The following is a 22,759-nucleotide window of genomic DNA, read 5'->3' on the forward strand; positions in this document are numbered from 1 at the left end:
CGGCCTTGTGCACGCAGACTTGACTTCTACCTCATAAGCATTATTTTATGCCTGGAGTGATATAGTGACTCATGGTTTACGTAACCGACCGAGCCCGTTGGAAGGGGTATCGTTCATTAAAAAATGATCAGGGGTGATTTCAGGGAGGAGATTGGTTTATATTCAGGACTTCGTGTGCCAAAAATTCGACTCAGCGAGGGAAAAATGATAACCTCTATATGTCTTTGTGGGCTCACACAAACACAAAACCATTCCTCTTTTATTTTGTTCCCCTGATATGTCATCTCTGCGCTTCTCAACAGAAGACATTCCTACAGAACCGGACAGGACATCGAGAACTGTGGGACCTGCAGGGACTGCGCGTGCATCATCTACAGGTACGTGGATGTATACGCATTTGGAAATCTGACTGTTTATTGCTTGCATCACACGTGAGCACCGAGAGCACAGAGCTTGTGTCGGTGCACAGTTATGTGCATCACGCTGTCACTTTGAGTCACATCAGAAGTTCAGTTTTATGGCTTGGTAGGATTGCCATTCTGCTCTGTGTGACAGCACGGACGGATATGAAGCACTCTGAGTATGGCCACTCGTTGCATAAACACCGCTGCCAGTTTTGATCACTGAACGCATTTATAAGAGCTGCATTAATCGCAATCATTCTCCTGCTCCTCCTCTAAATTAATAGGCTAAACAAGAAACACAGACTTAAGTCATGCACCTGTGTTCAAACCACTTTTTCCCCCCTCCCTCTCCCCTTTTTGCTCCTCTCATTTTTCAACTCTCGTCATCTCTCTTTTAGACACACACAGGCACTCACACACACATAGAGTGACTCCAGAATCATTCTGCTCTGAGATTTGAATTAAAACCAGTCAATTAACAAACAGGATTTCACACTTTGTGAGAGGGTGAAAAAAGAACAGAAAAGTGGGGATTGTGACAAAATTGAAATCCGTGTCTCCTGCTTGTACATGTCAAAAACTGTGGGGGAGGGGAGGGGGTCCTTCAGAGAGGAGACAAGAGGAGAAATGAAACCCATGATAGAATAGGAGGGGTGACAAGAGTGCTTGCATGCGTGGATGTAATTTGATTATGGCAGGATTAAAGCAGTACTCTGATTATTAAAACTTTCATTTAAACACCTCGGATGGGGGCTAAGAAATTATTTCATAAATCTGCGAACGAATAACTCAATTAAGGAGACAAAATTCATCATCAGTCTTTTTAATTGTGGTCTGGAGCGGCGAAAAGTGACATGCATTCACCTCAGACTGATTACTTCCAGTGATTCGATTCCGTGCCCACTCGCTCGTTTGTTATTTATTATTTTGCTTATTATTTCATTAATAAGGTGTTTCCTGTAGCTGCGACGTATCCTCGACCTTAACTCCATTATCAAGCAAATGGCATTATAACTGAAGCTTAGTTACTGTAAACCACATAAATGATTCAATCAAACTATTATCCTAATCTGATTGTGTTCAGTAATGTATTTATACTGTGTGTGGAGAGCCCCTCTGTCAAAACACATGGAAAAGACAGTGGGGGCGACAGTTGAGGACAAGAAAGCAAAAAAGAAAAGAAAAAACAGAGAGATCTAAGAGAAAAGAGAGATTTAAAATGAAAGATGAAAAGAGGGAGAAGAGGCCTATAAGAAAAGTGATTGAGTTGGAAGCTAAATAGGGGTTCATCTTGAAATATTGCCACATTACTCCTCAGGAATGTCTGAAGCAGCGACACTTCCTAATGTTAAAGTAAAAAAAGAAGAGAGATTCAAAAGTTATCACTCTGGGATGTTCTTCGCAGTTTTTTTTTCAGTTCTGAAATATTTGACTTAATACTGCGACCTGCCGATGACATCGCAAGCCTCGGTTTTATGGTCAGATGAGGACTTATCAGTCAATCTGCCGCCGAGTCGACATGTTTCTTTCCATGTGTGACAAGAGGATTTTCCTGCTTTGAAAGGGGGGGGGGGGGATTCTCTTTTCTCTGCGACTCAAGTAGAGCCGAGTTTAGAAAAAGAGAAGTTGGCAGCAGTACAGAAGAAGGTGAAGATAAAGCGTAGCCTGAAAAAGTGAGTGATGGAAAAGCCCTGAAATCTGACAAGGCAGATTTCATCAATTAAGAAGCTTCTTGGAATCTTAGTCTTCGAAGAAAAGCCCAGCTCAGCACGCCGCACTCTGTCAATCTAGTTGAAAAGCTGAGATGGGAGTTTATTCAGAAAAATGAATTCCATTTCAGAATTTTTGTGCAAGACTATTTGTCATTGACAATTCAGCCGCAACAAATTTTAGCCGAGTGATGTGACCGAGATTCATTTCAAAGCGAAATAAAGAGTATTTATTTTCACGGATCAGATAGGTACTTGTATAAAAAGCGTCGCGATAAGCTCGCAGGTCAATACCGCTACAATCAAACCATTGTTTTGGTTAGTTGGCCGGCAGCTCGTACATGTTCCTCAGGCATGTGGTGCTGGTGCTTAGCCTTTGATAAAAGTGGCTGCATGCTTGCCACATCGAAAAGGAGCCAGCAGAGGTTGTTTGCGATGGATGGATGGTTTGGTCGTTTGGGTCCAAAGTTCAAACTACTGACCTCAGTGGCTCTGTGAGGGTCTAAGGCAGGAAACTACACAAATGCAGATTTTTCTCCTGATGATTTTCTTCCTCCAGTAATGACCCCCAGCCTCCACTGCATAATGCAGTGTAATGTTCAGGTTTCAAACCTGCTAAAATGCGACCAGATTATTAAAAGGCACAGAGGCAGAGCTGGTGCCAGCACTGGCAGGGCAGCGGCAGAAAAGAGGACTTTTCTGCATTTTTGATTCACTGCACTCAAAGTGCTTTTTTTGGCTGTGCCACACAGCTGTTTCTGGTATGGACACAAGCTGAAACCATAGTATGTTTTTGTGTTAGATTTCATCTACATTTAATCTGATTTTTCTTCCATTGCAATTTTAAGGAAAGATTTTGAGTTAAATCTTATACCTGGTGTTGCTGAGCAAAATTGAGTTGAAAGACACAGTTCAGTTCAGTATTTGTCCTGAGTGATCCTGAAATCCAATTAACAATAATCATCAGTGTTTGGCTTACAGCTTGCAGGTGGAAAGAGTTAATGCAACGATACATTCTAGTAGAGAGTCTGCAGTTTTCAAACACAGCAATTACACTACGCTTTTGATCCTGTGTAGTAAGTGTTTTTTCTCCTGATTGCCTCAAAGGTCGAGAAAATCCATATTATTCTTTTCAGACTTTGCTTTTGTGACCAGGACAATGACATTTTTAAATTTAATTACTGGTTACCAAAGTGCAGTTTGAGGCGTAATCAATCAGAAATAACAAAGAAAAGAAAAAAGCATCCAACTTATTGTCTAGGAAAAAGTTATGTTACGTAATGATATGTGTAAGAGTGGGATTGTAAAACTTGGAGGAAAAAAAGGACAAAATCTAACCCTCACTTTAATGCAGGCACCAAGCTGGATATGATAAGCATCTCTTTAAAAAACATAAACACCTAACAACATCATGAATATGTTAAGCACAAAGTTGTTATGATACATGTGTATTTAAGCATGCCTTTGTGTGTTTGCGCACAGGGCTTTGTTCTCTAGTTTCTCAGGACATCGGCAGAGCTTATATCAAAATGCTAATGACACTTTAAGCATGCAAATGTAGATTCTAGTGGCTACAGAGAGAAACATTCTGAGCATTTTGTACCCAAACACGGTTCATAAACAAACACTTCATTTGTTCTGCCTTTTTTTAAGGTCTCATTTTACAGGACGAATAATGCATGATGTATCTGATGCTATTTATCCAGCACCACTGGCACATTAACTGCATATTAAAATGTGAATTCGATTGTGTGGCCATGCAGGAGTGTTAATTAGTGAATGCGTTTGTGATCCCCACCCCCTTCTCTCCCTGTTATTCTTTTTGCTAATGGCGAATGTGCTGTATGAAATGAAGTAGGGAGGTCTAACAAGGAGCTGTTGTGCTTAATCCCCGTGGAGTGTACGGAGACAGCAGCCTAATCAGATCTGTACTCTGCTGCTTTATCTCTGCAACTGCTCTGTCTATTGCTCGATCACGCGTTTCGCTGGAGGAGCTTGATGGGCCGCGACTCTGAGACGGATTAATGACTCCGTGGACGATATGTTTTCATCTGAACTATGAGTCTACTAAAGTTTGCTCTTTTTTTCCTTTCTTTAAAACAAAACCTTCGTCGCCTTCAGTGAACAGCAGATAATTGAGGGAAAAAAGGAGTGCTGAGGAAGCATTTCTGCCTTTCTTGTTTTCCTTTTCGCTGACTTTTATCCACGGAGATATCACTCGTGTTTGTTGCCAATCTTGTGTGTGGCCTTGTTCCACGCTCATATTGTTTTCTCTCCATTGCTCTCATTTACAGCCTAGTCAGACTCTTTAAACAATTGTCAATGAGTGCCTGTTCACATCAGTGATATGCATACGCATGCCCAGGCACGGTGATGACAGAGGATTTCTTTTGCTTGTCTCGTAAGAATCGGGCCGTAGACTGATCCATCGGGATGATTTGAGATGAACATTTTGTGACAGTGCCTACAGTAAGAGTTCTTCGCTCCCCAATCCCACCACACACCGACCGTGAATCAGCGCTTCCTGACGCACAGCTCCACTGGCACAACATTGCACGACAGATATTCGCACGCTGTCCCTCGATTGTGATAGACCCCAGAGAGAGTCGGCTGAGAATAAGAGAGTCTGGAGACTGGGCGTGGGAGATGAATTGCGGATGACTCTCGATGCATCTCAATTTCTCCTTTTTTTAAAAAAAAATTTGGCAAGTGTCCCATCCCTTCTTCTCTTACTTTTTCCCCTGCGCAAATGTCTAACTCTTGTGTGCAGTGAAATATTAATCCACATCAAGAATTCATCACAACGGCTTTAAAAGATTTTAAAAAGTAATAATAGTGCCGGGGGAGACTTGGAGTCATCTCTTTGTTGGCTCGATATGGGTGGAGGATGATTGCCAGAGACGCTTGTCCAGTGGATTTCTGTGATGGAGCAGCTCTGCATGCCTTGCATGATTAAACATGCAGCACAATGCAAGCTGAGTTTCAGACAGAATTAATTGATTGAGAGAACAAATTGATTGTTTTTTTTTGTTTGTTTGTTTTTAAAACAGCATGTGGCTTTTTTATGATTCTGTCAAGCTGTGAAAGGCTGAACAAGTGAATAAAGAGAAGCACACTAAAGTGAAGAACCTAGTAAGAAAATTCATAGTGTCTTTTCAGGAACTCAAGTGAGTGTTAAGAGTTGTGGGCTGTGTTGCGTAGAGCCCTCATTCATACTACTCTTGGCCTCTGTAATATGCTTCTGTCTCCTTCCCTATCGCCAGAGTGCCACTTCACAGCTCGGTCTCACGTTTCTTTCCATCACCTTTGAATCACCTTCTCATCTGGCCCAGAAGGGCATAGCAGTCCAATTCAAATATTCTCCACATGTTCCTAACTGTGGCCCATAGCTACAAGACAGCTTCTCACTGTCCTGCTTTTATCCAGACGAATATGCTATTTTACAGGCATCAGAAAGAGGCGCCTTTTCCCACAGATTGCTTGTGTCACTTCCTCTGCTCTGCCCCCACTTCTCCGTTTTCCCCGCCTTGAATATAAATACATTTCACACCTAAATGGGGATGAGGTGAAGTGGTGCAAACTGGCAACTCTGGATTGGGTATAGCAGCAGCAGGAAAGAAGGATGAGAGGAACATCAGAGAGGTGTTTAGTGGGAACAATTGCTACTTACAGCAGTGGATTCCCTTCAATAGATAAATGAACCATGACCCCAACATGTTTCTATGCACAGTTTACTGAGGCAAATCAACAATTGCACTATACATGCAGTATGCAAATCAGTAGACACTCGTCCCAAAAAAGTCTGCACCCCGATGTGCAGATATTTAACAGAGCTCCCCTTGAAACACAGTGATGTGTGAACTAATTATAGATGAACTTCTTATGTTCACGTACACAAGGATATGTCTGAACCTGTATGTAGCCTCAAGGCTTTCATTAAACATTGACGATTCTCTTCCATTATCATAACAGGGAGTGAGAAGACCTGACTGAATAGAATAGAAAATGAATTCTCAGGGGGGAAAAATACAGAGAGGAAGAAAGAGGAGGAGGAGGAGGAAAAGAGTGCATCTGTAGTTGAAGAAGCAATGGAGCAAAGCGGGGAGGAAGATGAAACACAAAACCTACTTTTATGAAACATAAACCATACAAAGTATAATTTAGTGACAGAGGGACCTGACTGTGTTTGTGTAAAAGAGAGTGAGCAGACGTCGTCCAGACTTGACTGTCACATACAGCGTCAGTCTCACAAATCAAGCAAACGCCATCTGTTCCACCATTAATCTGATTTGCTTCTACATTGCAGGGCCAAGTCTGCAATCATTTAAGTGAATGGTCCTTATTTTGAGGGGTTCCTCCAGTCCCGTGACATCATCTGTGCGGCAGCAGTGACAGTTTCGGGAGCAATGTAGTACTAGTGCTGTGATTTGTGACCTCAAAGACGGTGTAAATAACCCTCCACTGAGACTGAGCTTCCTCTGCTGATGCTAACATGCCTATGGTCCTAAATGTAAAAAACTGTAAAGTCTAGTGGCAGGTTTCTGCTTCTTTTTTCTTTTTTACTGTTTATTTTATTTTATGGTCCACAATTTTTTAACATTCTGGTGTGATGTCAAAGCATTGTCAACAACTGCAGCGCACCCCCTTTTTTTTTCAGAAAAAAAGCCCTACGACCCAATGAACACCTGCCTATTCATCACCAAACAGCAGGCAGATGTAATTAAGGTCCATCCACTTATCTAGCAATTTGCTTGTCACCCCTGGGCACTAGTTCCACTTGCACAGCTCACCCTCGAATATATTTTATATCCCATCATATGTGAGTCAGTGACATCCTTTGATCCTATATGTTTCACTTCCATCACACTAAATAAAGTTTCTGTTTCTGTCATTGCGTGTTTTTCACCATCTTTTAAATTACTGCCATCTTGTGGCCACAGTTGGCTATTGTCTCTGGAAGCAGGCTTAACTCTGCTTTAATACAATTCCTCTGGAATCTGTAGTATTTGCCAGTTTTATGGAAATGTCCATGTCCTTTTAAAAAAAAGGCTGGAGTTGGGCGAGCCAGAAGGCCAGCAGCTTTTTATTCTGATTATTTACACATGAACATTGTGGTTAACTTGAGAAACTGATGTGAGACTTTTATGCTAGACAAACTGTAGCTGACTCTACTTTCATCAGTCTGTTACCATATCTGTGTTGTATGGAAACAATAGCAAGTAAAGTAGGAGGATCAATCGGACACATTTTCTCTCACTAACCAGCTTGACTAATATGTAAGATGGAGAAGAGGAGGTTCGCCGCATTCAAACATTTTGTTGCAAGAGCAAAAATAAACAGAATAGCTCTTAGACATGATATATTCAAAAAAATTTAGTTACCAGTCAAAACAATTTTAACTGAATCCTGAGGCTAAAGCTGTCAACATCCAGTATCCAGGTGTATCCCGATCTAAACTGCCCATAACTGAGATTGGATTTGCTTTCATGGATGTCTTCTACATCCAGATTGTGAGCACTCCATGGGAAATTGATCCAAACATACAAGCATGAATTCTTTACTGTACAACCTAAGCAAATGGAGGGAAAAAACTAGAGAGAGAAACAGAGAGAGACATGTAAATGGAAAGTGATAGAAAGACAACAAAAAGCTGATACCTGGTATATTGCGAATGTAACTGGATATGACACGTTTTTGTCTCTCTAAAGAAAGATTTGTCAGAGTCTTGACAGTGACCTTTTGCTAACAACCCCATCAGAGCTTTAAGACCTGTGTTGATGTTGGGGCATGTGTGTGCACATGTGCACGTCTTCCCCCCGTGGATGAGCCTGATAATGGAGAAGTGGTGTGTGTGAAATGTGTAAAGGGCAAGGCAGGCAGTTCTTCTGCAGTAATCCATCTTTACTTCAGGGCTGAGCCATGGATCAACAGGCATCTCGCGGGGGAGAGGGAGAAAACACACTGTAGGCATCAATCTCATTCATATGAATCTACACAGTCGAAATGTTCAGCCAGCTGGAGCACGAGATTTTCACAGTGAGAAAACAAGAAAATAGACATGAAGAGCATTATTGGCTCTACACACTTTTTAAAAAAAATTTTTATCTTGAACTGCTGACAGCACTACAGCTAGGTCAGAAAAGGCACCGTGGTATGTGACGTGTTCATAGTGCATACATTGAAAACATGTTTGTCCCAGACCATTCAGAGGAGATATGAAACCATAAAATTGTTTTATGTCCTTACAAATGTGTATCCATCCACTCGTGAGTTTGTTTGTGTGTGGAAATGACAAATATAAACCTGGGTGTGAAACAGAAGGGTGAGAGACACACCAAGAAAAACAGGAGAGCGAAAACCCTTGTTCATGCTGCTAATCACATACCGAACTTGTGCCAACAGTGAGTGCCAGATGGTGCCCATCACCATTGTGCCATGTCTTTGAAACAGGGAGGAGAGAGGAAGATCAAGAGTGGCATGTGGAACAGGGAAGCTCTGCCTAATGTGGATGATGTGTCATATAAATAATAATCAGGCTAGAATCTCACCCACAGCTAAATTAGATCCCTAAAGCTCATCCACTAGCACCCACTCTCAATCTTCTCCCTGCTTTGGCACTGTGCCTCTGTCATTATCAGAGATGATCAATAGATGCGATATTAAATGCTAAACGCCAACTCTGGAATTCTTTTTTCCATTGCTCTAATAGTATTCGTGGGGACCACTTTATTTTGGGTGATATAAGTGGTAACTGTCTGCTTGATTGAGGATAATAAGTCAGTGTATAATGTTTTATAGGCCCATTATAGTGTTGTTTTTGAGTTGGCAATTTGTATGAATATCCCTTTGGTTGGTGTTTCACTTCCAAGATAAACTCTGGGGCATGATAGAAATTAAACATCAGTAGATCGTGATCTCCATTCTCATTACAGACAAATATGTTTATACGTCTCCTAAACTAAACTCTGGAAGACAAGATGAAAAACAATGCTATAGAGCCATTTTTTATTAAAGTAACACTACAGCTTCACCATTTTGATCAGCCTTACTTCATGTAAAATCAACTGGCATATTCTACCAGCCAATTCTGTTAGTGCAACAATCCTTCAGCCCAGTATCACGGCAAAACATGTAATAGACACGCTGGTCCATTTCACACTTTGCCTCTCTAAAACATGAAATGGATACGCATGCAGAAGTTGCATTAGTGCATGCAATTGGTGCAATACGAGCAGGGTAAATCTCTTGCTGGTAATCTCCCTGCATTACCAGCAGAGGGAGATAATATATTTAAAGCCACAAAGTTGGTAGTGAGCAAAAATATTATTAAGTATATTCCAGGGTCCTTCATCGTCAGAATCGATTGACTTGAAATAAAAAAATGTCCTTCTGCTATTAATGCAGCTTACTGCAACTTAAAGCAACTTCTGCAACTTCACATTTTGCAGAGGAAAAGCCTGAAAGGGACACAGTGGACCAGCGTGTCTATTAAACACGTTGTTGGGGTTGAAGCCTTCCAACCTGAATGCCCATTAAGGTTGCTTTTCACAAATCTTCACTATCTAGTGAAGACTGGATTTAGAAAGAAGTGAAGGTTTTCTTATAAATAAATGACCTTGAGCATCATGGTTGCAAAGTTAAACATGCTAAAGATATATAACAGTAACAGTATAAAAAAATCTTGTATTTGGAGCAGGAAACAAAACATTATGTTCCATGATAAAATCCAGTGTTGGCTTACCCAGCCATCTGCCCCAACCGTCTCCATGAGCCCTTTGTGGCTCAATACCTAAATCATCTCACTTCTTCCTTTACTCGCAGTAGTTACCTTTACTTTTGTTAGTGTGAGTCATGGGCAGTGTTGGTCAAGTTACTTGAAAAAAGTAATCAGTAACTACTTACAGATTACTTCCCCCAAAAAGTAATCCTGTTACTTTACTGATTACTTATTTTCAAAAGTAATTACTTACTTAGTTACTAAGTTACTAATAAAGCAATAGATCTTTTAGCCAATTCTATTTTTTCTGCATAATCCATCATATAAAATGTAATCAAATGAAAAAGTCACTTTTTGAAACTAGTTTTATTAGTTTTAATCTTTTAACGTTAAGCATCAAGCAAACATTAAATTATATGCACCATTCTCTGACTGGAAGAAATTTGTTTAACATTTAAACCTATTTTCTGCACATTCCAGCACATAAAATAAAATAGTTATTTGTGTTTACACTCACTCTTCCAAATAGATGCAAGTAAAACACAGCAGAAAATAAATAAAATCAAAGACTCAGCAGTCCTGTTTCTCTATTTTCACCTGTATAGCAGGCAGGCGGAGGTTTGCCCTGGTGCAGGTGTGTCGCAGCGGTCAGTGGAAGGATCTGGGAGTTTCTCTGTGAATTTCACATTCCAGTGGCAGCGTACTGTTGGTGCTTGCTTGGAAGTTTAGGGGGGGGTTTTCGCTGTAAAAAGAAGTTTTCTTCCCACGCAGTGAGCAGCAGACGCTATGATTTGTCACTTTTTACGGAATCAAAGCCAAAGTACTTCCACGCTTTAAACGCTGCACGATCATATGCTCTCCCGCACTCGATATATTATCCATTGTTGATCTGCACACAGCTGTTGCCACAAACGTTGCACTTGCTTATGTCATTGTCATGAGATACTCTTGCAAAAAAATCCCGGTTTTAGTCATGCAGTAACGCAGGTGCTTATGGGAAGGTAACAGTAATCAAATTACCTTTTTTGCAATAGTAATCCCTTACTTTACTCGTTACTTGAAAAAAGTAATCGGATTACTAACGCGTTACTGCCCATCTCTGGTCATGGGTCAGTATAAATCATAACAGCAGCTTAGATGTATGTGTAAAGGTGTTTATACATACATATATCAACAGCCAATCTTGGTTAAGGACAGATATGCTGGTATCGTTTGTTTCGTGGTGTCGCAAAATAAACCGTTTGCGGCAATATTGGTCACTGTAGTGGCTATATTAATTTCTTAAAGTTCTCTCTTTCTCTTATGTTTAATATAACCACACTACGGATGGACAAGCGCCTGTTTTTATGCGTTGTCATTAGCAACAAGGACGGTAAAACCATCCCGTGTCCGCTTGTTTATTTTCCACATAAACCTTTCACAATAAAGCTCAAGATCCTGTTGAGATTTTTCAAAATAAACTGAATCACGTGAAAGAGTATGCAGAGTATTTACGGATGAGAAGCAAAAAAGAGCCGTCAGGTCCTAAATATAAACCTTAGACTCAAACGTTAGAACAGGCTTTTCCCCGCAGCACGCTGTGTAATAAATACTCACAAAGAAAACGGTGGCCGTTACAACTTATGTCTAAAAATGTATCGTTTCATGCATCAGTTAAAACACTGGACTCCAGGTACACGGCGCCCAGCTGGAAACACTTCATGCAAGTCGAGCTGCCCGAGACTCACAGAATTTAAAGAAAATGTTAACTTTTTGTGATTTATATCGTTATCGGGACGATAGATGTCTTATATCGGGATATTAGCTTTCATTAACTTGTGCTCCACCTTTAATATTTACAGCACTGTCTGCAGCCATGTAGCAGAATAGCATCCCAGCAGTAGTGTGGTATTAAGTGGTTTCACACTTTCTATTGTTGTTTAATTTGTGAAACACACTGCTGCAATGTTGATGAACAATGAACCCTTCATTTTCCTGTTTCAGTATATCATAACCCTGACCTTAAATGACACAATCTATCAGAATTGCATCCAACCTTAAAATAACCGTATTGGTCATAAAACACACACCCTGAGTTTTTGGTTGGGTTTAGTCTGTTTCTGAAAAAAAAAGGATCCTACCTTTTTCACAGACTTCATCATGAATGGACTAATTCAGTGTATTTACAACAGGAATGCTTTACAATACTCATCAAATCTAATAGTTGATACTTTTTTATCTTTTAAAAGACATAAAACAAATGGATTATGCACGTCAAACATGGCTGAGATTTCTGTTTTTTCCGAAATAAAAATCCTCTTTGTCTAAAAGGGAAGTAATCATTGCTAATAATCCATATTAGCTGCAGCTGTGCACAAATCTTCCAGCTCATCTTAGCCGCAATCTTTCATTACCTTGAAATGTTGATGCAACAAAACCACACCCCTTTATGCAGAGCAAGCTACTAAAATAGTATATGTTTATGAATGGCTATGACAGATATAAAGATGGATTGATCTTAACTGCTAGTTGGTTGTTTTTTTTTACAAGTGGCAAGCTGCCACCATGCCATCACACCTCTATCTTTCAGATCTCCTCAATCACCATTCATCCATCAGAGCCTTCCGCTCCAGCAGCTATCACTCAATACCTCAGCGGTGCTGAAGACAAACTGGCACTGTGTGCAACCAGCTATCACGTTATGCCTTTGAATTACCCCTCAGCTGACTTACTGTACAGTTGCTGTGTTGTGGTAATGTCTAAGTAAATTATGGACAAACCTTTGGAGCAACGAGAGAACTTTGCAGTTCTTTTATGTGCAACCTTGCTGAGTTCTGGATAAGTATTGATTGTAGGCGGGTGCTGAAGAAAAATCCTGGCTTGAGTGTTAGGACAGACTGGGTAAGCACGCCTCATCACATATGCTGCACTAAATTTGGCCCACAACAGCTCAGAGAGGCTGAGCAGTAAATTTTGGTCCAATTTTCTCAAAACCAGCACTCAGCTCATATCAACACAAATCTACACTGCTTTGTGTTTAACCACTATTACACACTGAAGCTGTGCTTATACTCAGAATTACAGCTCGGCTGAATTGAAATGACATCCACCATCCAACTTTCCTGCTCAGTTGTCCAGAAATGGTGCTGTATAGGCAAAGTGCAGACATGTGAAAGATTTACCATTAAAGCCCCCCCACTCCCAGTATCCATTTATTCTGATGTCTGTGATGGAATTCATGGCTTTTTTGTTTCTCCCAGCTTCTAAGGTATAATACACTTGAAAAGTGCTGTACTCATTCTTTCTTTCCTTATATTCAGTGGCATATGGTGACTTTTACACTGCTCAAGCACCTAGCCATAAGAAGCTGCATGGTTAGGTGCTTAATTTTGGTAGTGGGACTGAAAACACCTGAGTTCAAAGATTAAGAGATGTGGTCCAATGCTTTTGTCCATATAGTGTATGTGACATTGCTGACTGTCAATATCTACACGTGGTTAAAAATATAAATGAAAACTTAATGTGGCAGTGTAACTGGTATGTTGACACAGTAGCAAAGCAGCCAGTTAAACTTGGTACTTTCGATGAATAGAGTGATATCTCATACATGTATGAACCCTGCACCTGTTCAACTTTTTATCAAACTCTGTGTCCTTTCTCCATCATTTGAATCTAATGATAACAGTCTACTAATAACAGTCAGCTACGTCACACATTGTGGTCAAGGTGATCAGCGTGACAAATCTTGCTTGTTAAGATGCTCAATCACAGAGTAATTTGCTTGGTTACTTCACTTTTGCTAACTATCATTCCACACATATCTTCACATGTGTATAATAACACACAGATCATAACTAATCTCAGAGCAGTGAAAGAAGCAGAGCCAGAAGTAGCTTGTTTAATATGCTGGTCAACTGTCTGTGTGTATTAAACGAACAGAGAACAGAGGTTTATTCACAATATGCATGACAGGCAATGCCGTTTGTCTCTCAGCTCACAAAACACAAGTCTGTGTTAATGGGACAGAGTTATGCCCATGAAAATGACAGAAACTATAGATTCCAATAACTCAAAGTCAAGCTAACTTCTAAAGACAACAGCCAACTGCAGCCATAAGATGCCAGTAATTTAAAGGACAGATGCAAACTGGGACAAGACACTGGGTGAAATGAAAGGAAAGAGATTGTTTTCACTTTGTGTGTTTTTAGAGTTCAGTGGGCAAGCAGTGCTTGACTTGCTTGCTCTTATAACAATAAGATTACTTAACTAACCCTCCACAATTACCCTCATCTTACATGACTTATTACTTTTATTTTCTGTCTTATGCGTTTATTATTTTTGTCTCTCTGTTGTTATCACGGTCATTTGTAAACATGACTTTTCAGGAAAATTGCTTAGTATAATTATACCTGCTCAGAACTAAAATAAATTGAATGGGCTGCTAGCACAACTTCAATGGAAGAATAGAAAGTATAAAAGATGGATATAGCTGCTGTGACATCACTCATTGGTTTCTAAAGTGCAGCTTTGTAATCTCACGAACTGAGATGAGACAAATGGGGGTGGGTTTGATTGTCACAGACAAGTAATTAGTCAATGAATGTGCGGATACATACAACGAAGCATGGCATGACCAAGATTTATAAAATAAACCTAATTCTAACTCGGTGTGACCAAAAATGAGTGACTTAGCCCATAGAAGCTATAGGAAAGTGTAATTTTAAATGTAATTTGCTTGGCAACTATAGCTGGTCAACATATGTAGTGGATTTAGCAGAACCAGACATTGTTCTTGTCTTTAGAAAATGGTAGGGAGCATTCACAGCTACAAATACTCGTTTTTCAGTGAGTAAACAAAGAGTTTCTGAAGAATATATCAGAGTTGTCAGTTGGATGTGTAAAAGTTATCAGAGCACGACAGCTGTCTCTGGGGAAACATCTTCTGCCCTGACCTCTGTAAAGACCTTCCTGATGAGTTTGGTCAATCAGTTTCACATCATAGTGAATAAAACATTAATTCAATTTTGTTAGCCAATAATTAATTGGTTTCAAAACACCAGTGTTGTTGTTGAAAACACTCATCTCAAACTTTCAAAACAGGCCTTCACAAACCATTGGGTAACATAGCGATGGCTACGTTATAACATCTATAGGCACGATGGATCAGTTAGCGTAACTTAATTTCATTTTCTATAAAGAGCAAATTCTGGTGTCATTTCATTTTGCCTGTAAGGTGGCTGTGTTGGTTTACAGTTCACCTCCTCTGTTATGCTACATTTAATAATCGAGTTGCTCAAAACAGCTCATGACAGAGGCAGTTAGGTGATAGCAGCATGCATGCACAGTGACCTCCCAAAGTAATTCAGTAATGAATGTGAATTCACAGCAAGCAGCTCTTTTCCCACAGAGCAGACCATGAATGCAAAGGACAGCCAGCCTCACTCTTGGCTGATGGTTTAGTGTATGTAAAGCTTTGTCTCATTTATACACTTTGTACACCATCATCCCATGGTACAATGAGCTCTACAGAGTAAACAAAGCACTAAGACTTAGACTACAGTAGCGGGTCAAGTCTTAAGCTGATAGAGGCTAACTCTGTAAGCTCCTGGGCAGCAGCTGCTTTCATTTCTTCATCCCTAGCTTATGCTTCCTGACCAATCAATCTTAACCTGACTTGCTCTTTATTTAAAACACCATGCAGATGCATTGGATTTTTTTAAAAAACCCAACACTTTATCTCGTCTTTTTAATAAAAAACAGTTTATGTTACTTATTCATGCACATGAAGCGAAATACAAACAAGGTGAGATGGGTCCTTTTTTCTCACTGGGATTAGCTGTGTGTTGATTTTTGAAAAACAAAGCACTTTTGAAAGTGCCAGCGGTCTCTAATAAGGTCACATTAGTCAAATCTGTGTGGGTAATTGCTATAAAAATGTAAATATTGGGTATTCATTATTTGAGTTGTGAAAGAAAAGCTATAGAGAGGATAGTGAAATATGTTAAAGTTGCACAAGGTTAAAACATCCACAACAGGTTTGCCTTTGTTTATTCTGAATTGCTGCCAAGAACTTCAGCACTTAGTGATGCAGCCAAATGTGCCGACCTTGAAAAAAGTCACATTCATATCCAAATACAAATAGCTTCAATACATCATATTGCTCTGTCGTTTGCAAAGACGTTTTTTGCTGTAAAGTGATCTCAGTGCTGATGGCGTGCGTTTAGACATTTAGCATCCTATGATTAGCATAATTATAGAGTCAAACCCTATCATGGACAGCATAAATCTGTGATGATGTGTCCCTGAGGTATTATTCATGTATCCAGTGTCTTTCATTTCTTGCTCAGTCACACAGTCTCCTTTCAGTGAGCCAGTCTCAGTCTGCTGTAGGCATCCGTCTCAGCTGGTTCTTGCCCGAGTCGGCTATCTTGTTAGTGAAGCCTGCTGTATCTTCAGATTTTTAATTAGATTTCTTCCAGACCTCTTTGAGTTTGATAAATTAAGGTCTGTAACTTACTGGTGTCACTGTGTTTCTGTCCAATACAAAAACTCCTCGGATAGCTTTGTGATTACACTGGGATCAACCCCAGTTCAGGCCTCCAGAGGAAACATGTTTCATCCAGCTGTCAATAAAGTGAATCTGACGACAACAACAAAACTTGGTTGTAACCTGGCAGTCATGCTTGTCATGCTTGAGCTCTCATCTTAATTGTCTCATTATCTTTAGATGTAAAACAATTTCTCATGATCATTACTTAATTATTTGAAGCTCTTATTTAGTTTCAAAGTCCTCCATCCCAAGATACTTATTTGAAGATGTTGTTTTCAAATGCTAGACATTTCTTAAATTTTCCCTATTACATGTCTTGAGATGCAGAGACTGACTTCAGAGGAGCTATGGATTGAAATGCCACACTCTCTAAAGCAAACCAGTGTCTGTATATGTACTATGTTCAATTTATATTAATGTCATCATACTCAATTAGCTGCACTTGTGAGAAAGGTGTGAATGCAGATACGTGGTTCAAATTATTGTGTGTACCAGTTATAGACAAATAAAGCATAAATGTAAGGATAGCTTTTTGGAACTATAGTACTGCTTTTCTCACAGCCAGTTTTGAACAATACAGTGCAATTAGTCTATTAATGTAGGCTAACTGGTCAATAATACTAATGATAGTACTAATAACCACTACAATACAATACAATTTTATTTATATATCATGTTTAAAACCAGGGGGTACACCAAAGTGCTTCACAGTTAGGAATAACGGTAAATGATTGCACTGAACAGTAAGTAATTAAAACAAGGTAAAATAGAGGAAGCAGAGAACAAACAAAAGCATAAGTAGTGTAGAGATAGGGAGAAATCATGATTATCCAGAGAAATGAGTAGCGATAAAGCAATTAATGAGCGGTGAGAATTAGCGAGTCGGAAAAGCCAGGTTGAATAGGTACGTTTTCAAGCGTGCTTTAAAGGATTGAATAGAGTCAGAGGCACGAATGGTAGCAGGAAGACTATTCCAGAGGTTTGGTGCTATAGAGGCAAAGGCACGACGGTGCCTGGGCTGGGCCAGAAGTAACTGACCAGATGATCGTAAAGAACGGCTGGGAGTATAGAGACTGAGGAGGCCGGTGAGATAGTCAGGGGCAAGGTTATTTAGGCATTTGAAAGTAAGCAGCAGAACTTTAAAATCAATGCGAAATTTAATAGGCAGCCAATGTAAGTCAGAGAGCACTGGAGTAATAGAGGCAAACTTTCTAGTTCCGGTTAGGAGACGAGCCGCAGCATTCTGAACGAGCTGTAATCGGTGGAGGTGAGCGAGCTGGAGTCCAGGGTAGAGCGAGTTACAATAATCTAATCTGGAGGTCACAAAGGCGTGTATCAGTTTTTCGAGATCGTTGTACGGTATTAAGTGTTTGACCTTTGAAATTTGGCGCAATTGGAAGAAGCCAGATTTAACCACTGAGGAAACCTGTTTATGCAGCTAAAGTGAACTATCCAGGCAAACACCTAGATTACTTACAGTATCTGTAAGAAAGCAAGCAAAGGGAGGAAGGAGGTTTTATTCACCAATGATCTTGTGTTTAACAATGCCATCCCGCTCTTAGTCTCCTTGTCCTCAGCGTGCTTAGGTGCCTGCGTTGAGCGCGAGTCCCAGAGGTCCCAATCCAGGTCAGAAGCAGCGAGCACACCGGAGAGGTCGGATAAAATTGAAGTCCAACAGGGCAGATCCAGCGATGGCTGAGCAGTTTGAAGGGTGGCCGGCGGTGGGAGGTGAATGGAAGTTGCAGAAATTCTGGGATGGGAGAGGAGTTAGCCGCGGCATGTGCCTTAAGTAAGGCTTTATTGTGAACATGTCAAGAGAAGATCAGTAATTCAGCTGAAGCACCACCAAATCAATGTTATACAAATATCCTAAGAGAGCGATGTGGTTGCCTTTGTAGTTCAGCATCAAAATGTCAAAGAAGTTGATCATTGCGGTGAATAATCAGCTTGTTCTATAGGAACAAACACACACCTAGCTAGCCAAGACGTCGCCTTCACAAGCAGTCAGCAACCAGATTTGTTGTTAAAAAGTACTAATGCATTACTTCCTTTATTTTGCAATAATCTGATCTATTTTTCTCACTTTATGAGAGACAGTCTGACACAACTTGTATTTTCCCAACACTTGTCCATCTATAGTTCCATTTTTTTATTGTTTTGTGTCCAGTTTTGACGAAAGACATGATGTTGGGGTTTCACCCATGTTTGCTGGGAATATGTCCATGTGAATCCTGCCTCATGTCTGTCTTTTGGCTGTTGCTTAACCCTTGTATGGTGTTCGGGTCTGTGAGACCCGTTTTCAGTTTTTCTCAAAAGAAAAATTAAACAATTAATTATTTTTTCAACCTGAAATTCATTGGCTTTGGCTTATTTTCTGTGAAGAACATAAATCCTAACTAATTTTCAATGACCTCATACTGTACCTCCCCCCACGCATTTACATTACATACAAGGTGTTCGGGTCCACTGGACCCAGGCCTAATAAAAGTGTTGAAAGTGTAGGTCCTGTTATCCCACACTCTGTCTTCCTCCTTTCTGGTGCTGCTGATAGTGTTTTCTTCCCCTCCTGCTCTCGCACAAAGTTTCCACATTGTTGAAAATTCAACTATCAACACGTCTGCTCTTACATTCCCACACATTTTACCCTCTTTCTTGAGGGATCCAAATTTTATTTTCTCATACCCTGTCCCACCTGCAAATTAGGGGCATAATACTATAAATAAGACTTTGCCAGTGTGGTTCTTTATCACAACTGATCAAGATGGCAAAAGATTATCTGCTGCGAGGGCCATCCAATTGATTTTGGAAGAGAGAGGGGCTTCGGATGATGATGTTGACAAAGAGGTTTCAGAATATTTCACGTTTCTGAAAATTCAGAGTCTGACAGTGACTTTGAAGAAGAGGATGAGGTTGAGCACCATTTAGTAACAAAACGAAGACGAGTACCCCATCAGCAGCCAGCTCCAGGACCAGAACAAGCCCACCAGACAGCAAGTGAAGAAATATAGATGTCAATAACTGGTGAAATTGAATGGTCTTCTTGCCCACGAAATGAGCCACCCTGCAGAGCTGTTACTGTGATAAGCCAGGGCCAACACGGCTGACAGTTACTCATGTGCAGGACATCAAGTCTTCATTTGAGCTTTTCATCCCAGATTCCATCCAGAAAATTATTCTGGATTGCAGTAATCTAGAAGGACGGTGTGTTTTTGGAGAGAGGTGGAAGGAGATGGACCAAATCCATCTAAGAACCCCAAAGGCCTACTTTGGGGTTCTTATCCTTGCAGGAGTTTTGAGGTCCAAAGGGGAATCCACAGAATCCTGTGGGATGCAGAAACCGGCAAGAACCTTTCCATGCATCAATGTCTCTGGAAAACTTCCACAAAATTTCCAGGATTATCCGTTTTGATAACCGAGACGACAGACCAGCTCGACGGCAGAGAGACAAGCTAGCTGCCATCAGGACAGTGTGTGCACCACCTCCCCCTGTTTTACAAACCTGGGCCTAATGTCACCATTGATGAGCAGCTGATGCCATTTAGTTGTGAAACATATTGCTTCACGTGTAAATGTGTTGTGTCTTTCCACTCACTCCACTTGATTATAACTGATTTATTTTTTTATAACATTTTATAAAAAAAAACAAAAAAAAAAACGAGAAGCACATTGATTCATAAATGTGATCTAACAAAGGTAAAGGGAAAAAAATAACCATGTTTGCTGTTCATATGGCTTGTAATTGGGATGAAGTAAACATCTGTTGAGTAATTTAACATAAAATTGTTTGATAGTGTTAATTTGGAAAGCCAAAACTCTAGCGGGTCCACCAGACCCATGAACACTGGCTGAGTAACAAAAATATGAACACCACACAAGGGTTAATTAATGTGTAAAATCAAAATGACAAATGCGCATCATGGTGCATAATTTCATTAATACTTACAACAAAGGTATTTCAGTACAATTAAAACCCCATCAAGATGAATAAAAATGTAAGTACAGTGGTCCCTCGTTCATTGTGGGAGTTAGGTTCTAAAAATAACCCGCGATAAGTGAAATCCGCTAAGTGGCCAACTTTATTTTTTTTACAATTATTATAGATGTTTTATGGCTGTAAAACCCCTCACTACACACTTTATAAACTTTTCTCCAACAGGCTTGGACATTTTCACACTTTTCTCTATGGTTTAAACTCTAAAAGTTCAAACCTTCATAGAGAAATAAGTCCAGTATTATAGAATAAAACCAAAGGCAGCCGTGCAAAATGTCTCATCGACATTTGTCGGGGAAATGGGTGTTGGGTATACCCATATAAATGGGTATTGTTGGAGAAAACTTACAAACATACAGTACAGCACTTCAGAGTCACACGGCCATCAATCGAAGACTTAGATAAATTTGACAAGCTGAATGCATTCTGTAGTGTACAGGAGACACGGCACGAGGTGATTGACAATGGTTTACAGCCAATCACAATGCAGAACACAATGCGCTGTTTAAAAAAAAAAAAAAAGCATGCAAAATTGCACCAAAAAAAAAAGCCGCGAAACAGCGAGGCTGCCTAACGTGATTATAGCGAGGGACCACTGTAAACCTAATGTCTCTTGAACGCCCCCTACAAAAAAAAAGCTATTTCAAAAATAAGACTTCAGATTAATAAACTTTATTTACTTTGTTTTTTTCTATAATAGCTTTCTAAACTCAAAATGCAAGGGCCTTCACAGAAACAATAGCATTTAAAAACAATCCACAAATTGTTATCATTATAGCAAGCTGTTCATAGCATTTGACTCAAATTTTCTGTTGTTCAAAAGATAGTGCGGCCTTTCGTTGTGGATAGCGTGACTGTAGAGTCCTGGTGCTATCACCAGCTGTGTTCATGTAGTTGTGTATTGTTTTCAGCTTACAAACCTGCTTCTCTCCCTCTCTCTCTCTCTCTCTCTGTGGTGGTTGGGGGAAGGGGGCGAGGGGGTCATGTGGTCACGGAGACACCTGCTGTGGTGAGAAATGGTTTGCAGTATTTTGGCAGGTGTTTATGTGTTTGTCTGTCTGCATGTGCAGAGATTGCGATATCAGATTTTCACATCACGATGATCATGGTCAAAATACTCCACTGTAATATCTCTAGAGAATTTGAAAACAATAGAAACAATGCTGTTATGTTGTATTTGTTTATGTCTGTTTTCGTTCTGGCAAATTTGACTCAAAATCCAAATACGTGGAGGTGATGAGCATCTGTGATGATAACTAATCAAGCTTTTGTTTTTAAACATGAGTTATCGCCACAGCCTTGCTCACAACTGGGCTGTAGATCATCCTGCCTGTTAAGGGGCCAGAGGCATGGTTTATCCTGGAAAGGGAAAACCACACAGTTAACTTACAGTCATATGTTAGTGGAAGAAATCCAGTACCAAGACGACATTTGAGCATGGAAGCTTCTATAGTCCTAGAACGCTGGTGATCACTGGTCAGATGCCCACCTATACTGGTGAGCTGCTACATCTGTATGTAACCATGAGGTCTGAAAGGTCAGCTGATCAGAGCTTGTTAGGCATATTTTTACACTTGTATTTGTTGTATCTTATTTTATATTGTAAAGTACTATTTAAGTAAACTTCACTATTGACTTCCTACTGACTGGTCTCAAATAGTTTTCATCATACTTGTGGGACACATCCTTCATCCTCATCTGCTGTCCTCATCAGAGCTTAATTCTTTTTTGTTTATATGTGTTACCCTTGGGCCATCTATTAAATAGATTTAAAGGTATCACCTGTTCTTTCTATGCCTACTATTTCTATGCAGATGATACACAGTTATGCTTTTTCTGTTTAGCCCAACAACAGAAACAGCATTTCCTACTTCAATTAATGCTTCTCTGCCATTGCTAATTGGTTGTATTCAGATTTTATCCATCTCAGTTGTAGTAAAACTTAGGATCTAGTGTTTGGCACTGACATCGGCCCCATCGCCAGTAACATTAGATCATCCGCTAAAAAACCTGGTATCATCATATTGTTATTATTACTTATTTGCTTACTTACTTATTACAGCCTTGCAAAATTCAATTGCACTTTCTATGCAGTATTTCTAAGTGATGATCCTAGATACTCGTGCTTGTCGTTCATTTGACTCGAAGATCTTGAATGACTTGTACAGTATTTCTCAGTGCTAAATATTCCCATTTAATACACCTCTAGTTCCTATATTAATTATAAGCATTACGTTACTCTCTGCTTCAAGAGAAAAACCAAAACAGACATGTGGTGTAGTTACACCAGAAACATGGGTCAAACACAATATTGTAAAAGTATATACATATACAAGCAGCAGTACATGGGTCAGTGTCTGGGAAAGATTGAATTCAAGATCCCTCATCATAGTTAATGGTTTACTGAAA

General features: G+C 40.0%; 1 protein-coding gene across 1 annotated transcript in view; it reads left to right on the forward strand.

The window, feature by feature from the left end:
* Nucleotides 1-22,759, forward strand: part of LOC102210561 (serine/arginine repetitive matrix protein 2) — a 34,273-nt gene that overhangs the window by 7,040 nt on the left and 4,474 nt on the right. The window contains exon 2 of the mRNA XM_005720297.1: nucleotides 303-377. Within this exon, the coding sequence (XP_005720354.1) occupies nucleotides 303-377 (75 nt within the window). The remainder of the gene's footprint in view (nucleotides 1-302; nucleotides 378-22,759) is intronic.

The sequence above is a fragment of the Pundamilia nyererei genome, unplaced genomic scaffold, assembly GCF_000239375.1.
Source record: "Pundamilia nyererei isolate P.nyererei 1_Seehausen unplaced genomic scaffold, PunNye1.0 scaffold00002, whole genome shotgun sequence".
Classification (NCBI taxonomy): domain Eukaryota; kingdom Metazoa; phylum Chordata; class Actinopteri; order Cichliformes; family Cichlidae; genus Pundamilia; species Pundamilia nyererei.